Genomic DNA, 13,513 nt, shown 5'->3' with positions numbered 1-13,513 from the left:
CCGATAAAATTCTGACCCTATCTTCGAAGAATTTATGGGTGCTAATGAAGGTACCGGGAAAGCGAGATATGGAATGCCTAGAGAACAAGATTTGTTTATTCTTCCGTGATATTCACCACTGGCATGCAACATTCCTGCCAGTATTAAGGACACAAAAAACGAATCGCAAGATGGATCCACCCACTACGATGTGTGGGAAGCGTTTCAAATACTCCGAAATCATGTGTTGGAATCCAAAGTGAAGAAACTGGCAATGACAGTTTCTTTACGTTAATTGGTGAGTCATCAGTAAGATGGTAGAGGTGATCTTTGAAGATACCGATGTCCACATATTAATTTGCAGCTATATCTTCCGTCGTTAGTATCCTTTTATTATCCTATACCGAATAGTGCACAACTGGGTTAAGTTGCCGAGTTAAACATTCAGTATCGGCTATATCGAAGTTCTAGAAAAGAACATCTTTCTAAGCGGCGGTAATGGTACGAACTCGTCCACTGAGATAGACCTTGAAGCCGGTCCTGTTATAATATGTTAAACGCTGCTAAAATATGGTGAATGCCAATCTTTTTTTTTTCATTTGGCCACCATTTCTTTGTATTTTTTTCTAACATGCCTATATCATGGTATGATTGTTTGTATAGAGTCAATTTATAAGAAGGCCGTTTTGTTTGTTTGCGGGAAACTAGGGAAAAATTTTGTGCTAAAGCTATTCAAATAAGGCTCTAGCAGCTGTTGGAGTCAATAATACCTTGATGTTATAGTGAATACATCTGGATAGTACAGAGTAAACAAAAAGCCCAAAATCGAAAGAAAAAAATAGTAAATTATGTTATGTAACTGAAAACTGGTAATATTCTGCAAACTAATAAAAGATTAAAAAGGTCCAGTGCAATCTGTCTGAAAATCAATTGTTATTAATCAAAACTAAATGACATCATCTGACAGTTTTTGTATTATAAAATTGAATGAATTTTTTCAATTAACGTCATGATTAGAACTTCCTTTATTTTTCCATATAGAGCAAAAATAACAGCATACTCTTAAAAAATGATAAAACACGCGAATGGAAGTTTAAAAAAACTATAACTTTCTGCATTCTATCTACAGGGTGTTTCAAAAAAGGTTATCCCGTTTCTAGCATATATAGAAAACTGAAAAATATTTGGGGTTTGCTCAGTAAAAAATTTCCGTGACACCATCCGTATGCAACATAATGGGCTGTTAAAGGGAAAGATTTTGTTAAAGATTTTGCCACAACTACAGGCAACATTGTATTGAAGTTTTATGCGAATATGTTTTGGAAGCTGATACATCCAATGAACTTGTTTTTATGTCTGACTATCATAGAGGTCGCTAGTACGATTCGTACCAAGTAGTATTGAACATAACTTTTTCAATATTAGATTTATTAAGCAAAATTTCATTTAATTTTACACCAAAAAGGTACTCCTGATAAAACTCGATACTGTTTACCGTTTCCGGAATATTTTGATTTGAAAATTATGAAGTAATAACCGATGATGGTATTGATTATTATTAATTAGTAAGAATTATGTGAATTGAAAATTTTTATTGCGTAAATGAAACCCCATCGATAACTCAGATACATTTAAAAAAATTGGGATTGAGGGCTTTCGTTTCTTGTAACGTTACACAAAAATCCAGTCTAATCAGTATAGGATCTTTGATGATCATGCATTGCGATTCTGGGACTCAAACTGTTGTTTGTTTCATGCTAAGGCCCCCATTATTATTTTTTTTTACACGAAAATAGCATTTTCTCTGAGTTTGCTATAGAAAACTGTCATTAACTGATAATTATTAGCTTTTTTATATTTTTATGTCATTCATTTTTTCTTATTAAAGGATATTTGTGCAGAATTTTAATAACCAGTATCGACTGTTTTGCTAAATTATACGTATTATTATAGTTATAGTATAATGATTAAGTGAAAATGCAATTGCCAAAAAATGCAGTAGCCAACTGAATTATTTCCAGAAAACAATAGCTGGTACATAGCAAAAAATAAGAGTGTTTCTGATTCCAAGGAGACCAATTGCCTTAATTCGTTGGTGATATACTCACGGATACATCTTGTATAACCAGCAAATATGTAAATAATTATAAATCAAGTATAAAGATTCAACAGTTAATAAGAATAATATTATATTATTCATATTAATTTCTTTTATAGACATAGACTCCAGAGCATCAAGTAATCTGATTTTAGTATAAAATGAAGAGAACAATTCTGATGGGTTCAAAGATTATTAAAAGAAATTACTTTTGATAATTGGTTTTAATTAATGTTTATGTTTATGAAATGTATCACAATTATTTTGTCAATTGATATATTTTTTCAATGTTTATTTTCGATTTCAATTTCTTAGCCAAGTAGCTAATATTTTAGAGGGAGAATTTTATACCTGTCATTTTGAGCTCATCGGGTGCCTAAATTTTAAAAATTTACCATAACATAACCTGAATTTATCGAAAAATTGTTACATTTGATAATTGGTTTTAATTAATTCTATTTATAAAATGTATCAGCACTATTTTGTCAAATCATGTATTCTTTATGATTCTTGAAATAATTTCAAGTATGTCTTATTTTAGAGCATTTTTAATAAAATCCAATAATAAGAATTATTCAATATTACATCATTCATATATTTACAATTTTAATTTAGTGACACTGCAACTACCTATGATAATATGTATCATCATTTGAGGTTCTCCGTCAACACTGATTATTGAAATTTTTCTATTTCATTTGAGTAAGGAAACCCAAATAATTAATATTATTAAAAATTATTAAATTATTAAAAATTAATTAATAACATTGGGCATATTTTTTTAATCTCGAAAATAACAGCTATCGACACTCGGGACCCTTTTTAATTTATTTGTTATGAATGTATATCTAAGTATTGATATTGTTGCTTTTCCATTTGCTATTTCTGTTTTTTATTGCATATACCATGCGGTAAATTTCAAATAGACCAACACGTGAAAACTTTGCTTATATCGCTAAATTGGGAAAGATGAAATCTGGAAACGTGTCAAAACCCACATTAACGCAATATTTCCAACCGATGTGATGTTCAAAAAGCTAAACTTACAAGGCATATTTAACCGAGACCTATGATGACATCAAATATTCCATTGTCAAAGTTACATAATTAAAACTTTTTTCAAAAAAATTGCAAATTCATTGTGCCACGTGAATCAATACTACGAATAAACGACGTTGGTTCCTTATATTCGGAGGTAATTGGGGAAATTAAAGTTAAAATTCGGAATAATTTATTTTACACATGTATTGATGAAACCACCGATTATAGAGAACGTTTTATTGCTCATTCATTGACAGCTGTTCTTAGCACATTCTGCCAAAATCTTATCTCATTGTTAAAGACGAACAAATCTACTGACATTGGCCAGATTTCTAAAAGTGACTCTTTCAACATTTTTTGATCTAACCCCTGTTCCTGGAGATAATTTTTTGCTCATTTTTTTCAGATGCAGCACCGTACTTGAAAAAGGCTGGGCAAAATTTGGAAATCTTATTATATATTATCTTATTATTATACATGTAACATATTTTGTACAGGCTTTAAATAGGTTTGCTGAAGAGATTAGGAAACATTTCACTCTTATAAATAATTTAACATGAAAAAATCTTCCTTACAGTGCCTATAAGGGTTCAGTTCTACAGAGAAAAATTAGTCCTCTTCAACTGCAACCTATTATTACAAGCAGGGCACTTGTTCCAGGCTGTTTTTTTATTGCGAGAATTTTTGTCAACTAAAATATTTGATCTTCCCAATCACTTAAATCACTGATGTTTAGCAATTATTCGAAAACAAAAAAATAAAACCGCAACTTTCGTTTATAAAACCATTCATAGCTTTGTTTCTAGAACAATAACACAAATAAACGAATCTAAATTGCCATTTACTATGAAACTAATAAAACAATCTCAGGCAGTATTTCAAAATGTCACAAGCAAAACGGAAGGCATAATTTTTCAAAAATACGATTGAAAAAAATTGTCGATTTCAATTTTTTAGCCAAGTAGCTAATATTTTAGAGGAAAAATTTTATACCTGTCATTTTAAGCCTATCGGGTTCCTTAACTTTGACAGTTTGCCATAACAACAACCTAATTTATCAAAAAAATTTTCGGTTGCGTGATGTACGATTCTGTAAATTATTTCACGCTTGTCAATTTTTCACGAAAAGTCGCATTTGGAAAAAATTTCCAGAATTGAAGCTCCTGAGACATAAGTGAGAATTTACTAAATCCATTTATTTATCCTGCAATAATCAGCAATTATATAAACGCTCCTATTACATCAGTTCTATCATTTATATAGAAATTTTTTAATTGAAAAACATTAAGTGAATTTTGGTTTTCTTTACGAAAAATTCGTTTTTAAAAAATATATTTATTCTAGCAATTACAAGTTTATTGTTAGAGATCTGAACAGAGAATGAATAATATTAAATGATATTACAAGAAAGAAAGATTTATCTGCATATGTTGTTAAATAACAATTTCTCAGAAAGTATAGTGTTTCTGCTGCGCTTTTAAGTTTCCTTGATAAGCGGCGTATGTAACTCCTCCCTCCTTAAGTCTCGAAAAGTATGGATTGACTTTTCGATTTTTGGGCCCTTTCCAGGTTTTCTTGACTTTTTTCTTTTGTGTGTTTTCGGCATACTAAAATTTTTGATTTGAATTTGAACAAAACACCTGCTATTAAAATAATGAATATTATCGCTAAAAGGCTTTCGATTATTGTTACATGACTCTGTGTATTGGAAGTTTCTTGGATCGGCTTCAATTTTCTTGACAATTCGTTGATTTGGAAAAGATCATCGAGATTGAGATTTGTTATGTTATATTTTTCGTAGTGTTTTGAAGTTGATAATTTGTTTGTTTCTAATTTTGGCAGGACAAATGGTTTACCGTAACTGATTTCGTCGTCATTGATGTATCGTTGATTATTGATCCATAGTTCACAGTTTTCTGGGATTTTGACAAGTGATGGTTCTTCTATTTCGAGGTATCGATCGGATTGACATTTTGAAAGTATTTTTTCTTGTTGAATCGGCATTATTAGGACTTCTTTTGTTGTAACTTGTTGAATGATTGTTTCTTCGATATTGACTTCTAGAATTTGGCAATCATCGAGAGTGTTCCCTTCAAGTAGACTAAGGGTGCAATTATCCCTTTGGACAAAATTTTGACGGCAATAGTAGGTACCTTCGAGTGGTGGACATTCTTCTTTTTCTGATTGAGTTTCATTTTGCGTTCGTGCCAGGTAAGGGAATTTAGGAGTGTACATTTTATTATTTTGGATTATGGGAAAAAGGTGGTAAAATTCAAATGTTTCGGAGATGAGTATAGGTACGTGGATAGCAAAGACTAATTTCGAATCAATGATTGATACTTGAGTTCCAAGAAATTGGTAGTATGTTAAAATGTTAGAAAATTTAGGAATCTGTTTTTCCGAATATAGTTTTTCTAAATGTTGAATTATGTCCAGTATCTCGTAACTAGAAATTATAGACGTATGTACAGAATTAAGTTTCGAAAATACAACTGCGTTCTCAATATTATCTATAAACGTTATTGTTGACTGACAGTCTAAATTAATCTGATACAACATACCTTGAAACGTTAGATAACTTTCTAGTGTTTCAATTTTGTTATATACAGAGGCTGAAAATAGTTGTAACCCATTATTAAAGTTTGCTTGATTTTTATTTAAAGTAGTAATTGACTTATTGTAATGATCAATGAGTTTCTTATAGAGAGAAATTTGAAGGTTAGTTTCATGGATAATGTTCTTTTGATTTTGTTGTAATAAAGTAATTGCGTTATCGTATTTTATCTCGTCATCTGAATCGAGGTTTCCAAATAGCCATTTGTTTATTTTACCAACGCCATTTAGCAAACCTCTTCGATTTCTGATATGAGGATTCAAATTTTCGAATTTTTTCTGTACAGTGTTGATCAAATACTCGGTTCTTATTAACATGTTCTGTGCTAAAGCGTGATAGGATATACTGTTTGTAGTGGTTACAGTTGTAATACTATTTTTTATGTAATTGAAATGCGTAACTAGACTATCTATTTGCTTAATAAGTTGGCTTAAATCTAAATAATGTAAAAACGTATGTTTACTATATACTAATCTAGCGTTTCCTAATTGGATAGGAAGAAGGAAGTTTTGAATTTTCGTAACCTGTATGTCTTCTACACTACAGGTCGCTTGAAATACGCGAAGAATCAGGTAAAGCATCAGGATTCGCGTGCTCGTCGACATCCTGTAACAATTTCCGAACATTACTTCTTGGTTTTCGGACAATACTTTTATGATACGTACCTTTATCGGTTTTAAGCAGAATACCTTTATCTCTGATTATTTTAGTTTGTTTAAATTTAGGGAGTTTCTTATTTCTTAATTTAGTTTTTACGTAGGCGGTTTTTGGGATAGGGAAATTTTGAATTGCTTTGATTTTATTCGGATTAGGTTTTATCCCATGAGGAGTTACAACGTGACCTAGATACTCTACTTCCTTGCGAAGAAACTCGCACTTGTCTAGTTGTATCTTAAGCTCTGCGTGGCGTAGTTTTGAAAATACTAATTTCAGATTTTGTATGTGCTCCTGAAGGCTAGTACTGAATATGATAATGTCATCCATGTATACCATGCATATTTTGTTTTGGATGTCTTTAAGGACTTCATTTACAGCTCTTTGAAATGTAGAAGGGGCATTTTTAAGACCGAAAGGCATTCTAAGGTACTCGTAATGTCCTCCATCTACGTTGAAAGCCGTTTTTTCTATAGAACATTCGCTCATTTGTATTTGATGGAAGCCGCTTGCCAAGTCGAGGGTAGTAAAATACTGAGCTCGACCTAATTTATCCAATATATCGGATATATTGGGAAGCGGGTACCTGTCATCAATTGTCTTTTCATTAATTTTCCGGTAATCAACTACCAGTCTCCATTTTTGGGTATTTGATGCGTCCATTTTCTTTTTAACAATCCATATCGGGGAGCTCCAAGGGGAACAGGACGGTCTAATTATGTTTTTATCTAACATCTCTTGAATTTGTCTCCTAATTTCCTCTCTGTGGACGTAGGGATATCTGTAAGATTTAGTGTGAACCGGTACCTCGTCTTTGGTTCTTATAATATGTTTAACATTTGAAGTGAAAGTCAATTTGTCCCCTGGTTTTAAAAATAAATCAGAATATTCTTTACACAATGAAATAATTTTTTGTTTTTCTTCTTTATTCATGTGATTTGTACGAATTAATTCGGTAATATTGTCATTAGGTTTTATGAAATTATTTTCATCAAAATCATTAGCAAAGCTTTCAAATTTAAAGAGTTCATATTGTGAATTTTTAAATGGAGTAACTTGAATTGGTTCTCGTAATGTTATCGTTATCGAATTATTTGTGTGATTTTGAATTTCTATTGGTGCGAAACCGTTTCTCGCTGTAGATAAAATTTGTGGAATTATTATATTTTCTATTTTTCGAGCGTCTACAATAATATCCCCATTATCTATATTTACGGGTAATTTCTTTATCGTTTTTTCTCCGGGGTCTATTGAAAAAGAAAACTCAATATCGTTTACTTTTCTATACTTAAAAGGCAATCTTAGGTGAGGTCCTAATAGTTCTCGATTAGTTAGATCAATATTTATATTCATACCTATTAAATCTTTAATACCGAGAATTCCATCAAAATAATTGTGAAAATCATATAGTATAAAATCGATTTGATAGTTTTTATTTTTTAGTTCAGGAAATGCAGGAATAAGCGCTCGATACCTAACGTTTTTACTTCCAAGACTAGTAGATATAGTAGTATCAGAATGATAAATTGTATCTGGAAAGTATTTTTCGGCAATAGAAGGTCTTATTATTGATTTAGAGCTACCAGTATCGATTAGCAATTTAATTTTTGGATTTGCAATTTCTATATACGGTAGCGGATTAACTGACAGTATATTTATTTCTATGTTTTCCCGTCTGATGGACGAGCTGCTTGAAAATTTTCATCGCGATTGGCTTCGTCGTTTTCGTCAAATTCTATTTCGTCATATTCGTCATATTGATTATCGTGATTATAGTCTGAATTAGCATATTGATTTAAGTATAACTCTTCGGAAACGAAGTTTGGTTTAGCGTTTGGATTTGATCGGAAAAATCTATTATTATTAATATTATTAATAGGTTTTCGAGTACGTTCAGTAAAATTACGTGATGTCGTGGACATCGGTTCAGGTGTTGGTAATTGATTTTGTGGAATTTGGTTAGGTTTGAATACATTTTTGGGAGGGCCGAATACTTGTCGATTAGTAAAATATCTTTTATTTTGTGGTATGGATTGAATAGGTATCGGCTGATTTGGCCAACTTTCTCTATTTTGTACGAAATTTGGTTGGTAGTTTTGTCGATTGCTATAAGAATTCGGGTAATTGTTAACAGGTCTGTTATTTGGTACAAAATTTTGATACGTATTAGGATTTTTATAAAAATTTGATTTGGATCTTTGAGAATTTTGGCTATTCGCATGCTGTATATCAATATTATTAGGTGTATTTTGTCGATTATTTTTATCGTTTAAAGAACCGTACAGTCTTTCAAAATTTTCGAATTCGGCCACATAGGCCATCGCGTCTTCTAAAGAATGTGGTTTTCGTAAATGCATATTATTTTTCAGAGTACCGTCGCACCCTGCAATAAACGTATTTAAAGCGGTTTTATCGTATTGATTTATTTGACAATTTCTTTCTTCGGCAGTTATATTAGGGTCATTGCTAATTCTTTGAATTACACTACTACGAATTAATTGAAGTCTACTTCCAAAATCAATAAGATGCTCGTTTTTTAATGGTTTGGCTCTAATCAACTCTTGCACAAGACAATTTAAATCCCTTCTATCAGCAAAACACTGTAATAAGGCCGTTTTTAATTTTGGCCAAGTATTTAATTCAACTCTGTTACCGACCATGAAGGCTGCTCTACCTTCTAATTTCTCTTGAATACATTCTATAATGTGTAAATTTAATTCTGCATCATTATAAATTCTATATGACTCTATTAAATGCTCACACCTTGTAATGAATTTATTCAAATATTCACTGTCACCGTTAAAAGGTTTGATATTTGATAATTTGGATTTGAAAAGATCCCAATTCATTGCAGGAGGAGCCATTTTGTTAGTACCAGTTTGTTCTACGTTATTTTCGACTAAAGAAATATTATTGAACAATTGAACTATGTTATCGAGATTACTAGAGTTTAATTCACTCATAAATTGATAATTTCTTTTTTATTAATTGTATACGTTTTTGAAAGTTTAAAACTCAATAATCAATACTATCTTTCCAAAATCCAAAAAAAGGTAGGAAAGGCAAGAAGAGGACAATAAGGCACTTACGTTTCTGAAGAACAGGCTTTCAAAATCTTCTCCCTCGATGATTCCCTGTTGCCTCCAATGTTCACCACTAAAGGGTTATTGCACGATAATTGCTAGTCTAATATTGTTCGTTGGATTCGCACTTAAAACGTTGAAACGTTAAAGCCGTGAAGTCACTAAATTATTTCGCACGATCCGAAATTTTGTTACGCACTGTATGCCCGTAAACGTTTTAGTGATTTTTGATTTCGACGACTTGCGCGATCCTACTGACTGCGCCAATTTTGGTTTTCTTTACGAAAAATTCGTTTTTAAAAAATATATTTATTCTAGCAATTACAAGTTTATTGTTAGAGATCTGAACAGAGAATGAATAATATTAAATGATATTACAAGAAAGAAAGATTTATCTGCATATGTTGTTAAATAACAATTTCTCAGAAAGTATAGTGTTTCTGCTGCGCTTTTAAGTTTCCTTGATAAGCGGCGTATGTAACTAGTGGCTAACAATTTTTATATCTACCGACATTTTTCTTTGTGTAATAAATCATATTTAGGTTTAGTTTCATACCTATGTATAAAAAATCAATCAATAAATTGATGTATGAGAATTTTTTTGCATATTTTCAGCATTTCTGTACATATTTTGACTAAATGATTTGCATATTTGTTTTGTATTTTGGGTTTTCTATTTGCATATTTGGGTTTCCTTAAATATGAACGTTTAATTGAAAAGAATATTCCCCTATATAGTAAAAACTAAGCAAGATACGAAAATCTGCTGCTGTAGCTTTTTTATAAAGAAATTCATTTCTTATCAAAAAAACTTTTTCGTTACATATATATTTATCACACAAATATCAGCTCCAATTTATTCATAATGATCGATCCCAAAGTTTTCATAATTGGAAATTGAAATCTCTTTCTCTATCTCTAATCTTTAATAGCAAAACTAGGGCTACGGCCGTTCTGTTTTATACAGTTTGAAATTTGCAATGTGGAAACCCAATATTTCCAACTCCAAAAAATAGAAATATCAGTGGCTTGACAACATTGTCGAATAGTTTGTTCTATATACCGTAATTCAACTTCCGTGATCTCAGCACACTTATGTTAAGAATTCCTCAGAGCAATATACCAAAAAACTCCGCGTGCCTTGCTCATTTCGAATTTATCTTCAAAAATACTCGAGAGATTATTGAGAAACTTGTTTAATGAAAAGTATTTGTTTTTATTTCTAGGAAATGGCCCATTTTATTTATTTAGATTAGACTGCACATTCCAATTATATAAAAAAATGTATTGGTACATAGCAATCCAAAAAGTAACGAGCCATTCCCGAGAAAAAAATTATCCCATTTTTTTACGAAAAATTCGTAAATAGCAAATCACGCATACTTTTTTAGTTTACTGCACTTTATGATTCACATTCATTAACGAAAGCTGCTTCTTCTATGTTGATTATTGAGGGCAGCACCTCCTCATGTGATTTCGAACTATAATATGATGGGCAAATGCAATCCTGGTGCATTATCACTTTTTTGTACAGTATCGAATTACGACACAAATAATAAGTTAGTTGCAACATCTTTTTTGACAGTTTGTACGTATAATGAAGAATAATCAACTTAAATGACAGTTTTGAAAAAAAAACATTTTATATAATTATCACTAGCAATGTATGTTGATTTTACCCATATAAAAGAAAGTTTACCAAGAAAGGATACCAATTGAAGAGCTTAGTGGATGAAGATGTTATGAGACAAATAAGTGGATTCGAGATAATCAGCTTTAAAGTTTTTAACTTGCTCTTTTTCTCTTCATAACACAATCCGCAGTTTTTTTGCATGTTGTTGTAGTTTTATTATTCAAAATATTTGTGCCTTATTGACTTAGTTGTAACTTTTCAAATAAAAGAGAATTTTCAAAATTTATAGCACATGACCTACATATTTCCAAGACATGAATACGTATTAGTTGAAAAACTTGTTATGTCCATGTTCAACATCAACATTAAACTAAATAATTTACATTTAAGGAATAGGAATAGATTTATTGAAATCAAACAAATATAAGAAAAATATTTATTGAACAGATCTGTAAAAACATGACAAAAAAATTAATGCAAAATTATAATCATGGTAAGACATTTTTTTCATTTTCCTTATTGATCACCGATACGTAATAATATTTATATTCATTTTTGAAGTAAGGAAGTTGCTGTTGTAAGTTTTGAATTTTTTCTGAAGTCAAGCTAGCTCCGGTTTCAGTGGTCCTTTCCAGGTCAACTTCTTCAACTTGGACGGGTTTCGTCGCACAACGATTCTGTTTCAATAAGTTGACTTTCTGGAAAGGAGTATACGGATCATAGCAATCCTTGTATAGGTATGAGCCAAATTCTTCAACTCTTATCCATTTTATCTCATCTCTGAAAGCTACTTTTTCGGTGAGAATGTTCTTTTTTCGATTGATGAGCTTCAGTTTTTTCGGGAGGTCTTTAAAATTTCTGAAGTGAGAGGTCATATCAGTAACATGGTTGTTTCTTCCACTGTTCTGTATAATATCTCGATATTGGTCCGGAAGGAATATGGTCTCATGTTTACTCAAATTTTTTTCGATTCTTCCAAAATCTCGATCACTATCAAGGTAAGAATGACCCAATTTAATTTGTTTGCACTTACCGCTTGAGTTCCTGTTGTCACAAGAATCACTTTTCAATCTTTTAAGAGCTTCTCTAACCATACGTTTTCCTCTTGATTCCATTGTAGTTATTAAAACTATTTTCTGAATATTATTTTTTGAGAAAGAAACTATCAAGAAACACGTTACACATTAGAGAAGATATTTATAAACTACCTAGAGGTTATCCATGCAATTAAGACCTCATGTTCGTTAGTGGAAGAACATGTCATGATACTCAAGGTCGTAACTTTTAAAGTGGAAGAAGATGTCTTGTACCTATAGCATGTTCTTTCATTACAAACTTGGCATTGACCTGTGCACATAACAACTTCATCCACTGAAAATAGCTTTAGTGGAAGGGTTACCGAAAAGGGAAACATGCTATGTTTAAAGGAGAGAATAACATGTTCATCCACATGAAAATCTCGATTTCCTCAAAAATGTCGCTTAACATGTTCATCCACTAAGCTCTTCAATTGCCATACAGAAATTTCTTCTCCGTAAATACAAATTTCATACCGGTATACCAAATATCAAAATTGTATGGTTTTTATTACTATACATATAATTGATTTTATCCTATCAAGCTAGAATAAAATTTCATTTTCTCATTCTCACTAGCTTTGATTTAATTTATTATTTTAGTTTGCTGAGATGGATTTTTCTATTCAAATTTTTACTAACTTTCGCATACTTTCTTGCTTTTAATGACTACATGATTTAATAAAAAAAATGTGAAATATTTAATAATATCGCGTTATTTGATTTAATTTTTATATGAAAAAATTTAATACTTTGTTTGGTAAATAAACCATTCATGAGCTTTTGGACAAATTAGCTAACAAATATAAAATAGCGTCGATAGCTCAATGATTAGTGGGCCCGCTCCCTATGGTTGGTAGATCGAATTTCATGAATATAAAGAAATTTCCTTAAAAAACTTTTTACTCCAATACTATTTTCAGTTTCATATGAAAAAATTAAGAAAAAATATTTAAAACACACTGTAAAATAAAAAAAGAGTTTGAAGTTGAAAAAATATATTGTGATATTAGTTGCTTTTCATTTACATCACAAGTGAAACCTAGCTGAGTTTTACCAGCACTCTGCATAAGCTTGTGAACGTGTGCTTTTTTTTGAACTCAGATTGGAAATGAGGTTAGATTTTATCATCAAAACAAGCAAGAAAGTACATTTGACTATCAAAAATATTTTTTTGGGTTGGATACTGCATGGTGACAATCGTTCAAAAGCTGTATGGGTCTCTCCAGACAATCCAGATCCAACAAAAGTTGTTCGCACTTGAAGCAAATGGTCGTCCATATTTTTGGAATAACTGGACATGTTGCCACTGTTTCATTAAAACAATGTAGAACG

At 31.1% G+C, this 13,513-nt stretch overlaps 1 protein-coding gene across 1 annotated transcript; it reads right to left on the bottom strand.

Annotated features, from left to right (window-relative positions):
* Positions 1-4,317: 4,317 nt before the first annotated feature.
* LOC130448273 (uncharacterized) lies at positions 4,318-8,105 on the bottom strand. Its single transcript, XM_056785558.1, has 4 exons — positions 6,489-8,105; positions 6,293-6,338; positions 4,975-6,168; positions 4,318-4,322 (listed from the first exon to the last, which is right to left on the bottom strand). Exons 1-4 carry the CDS (start codon positions 7,737-7,739, stop codon positions 4,318-4,320), a joined length of 2,496 nt encoding a protein of 831 aa, XP_056641536.1. The 5' UTR covers positions 7,740-8,105.
* Positions 8,106-13,513: the final 5,408 nt, after the last annotated feature.

This window comes from Diorhabda sublineata, chromosome 8 (assembly GCF_026230105.1).
Source record: "Diorhabda sublineata isolate icDioSubl1.1 chromosome 8, icDioSubl1.1, whole genome shotgun sequence".
In the NCBI taxonomy this organism is placed as follows: Eukaryota; Metazoa; Arthropoda; class Insecta; order Coleoptera; family Chrysomelidae; genus Diorhabda; species Diorhabda sublineata.
Note: the sequence above shows the minus strand (reverse complement) of the source record. Positions and strands in the feature narration are given on the sequence as shown.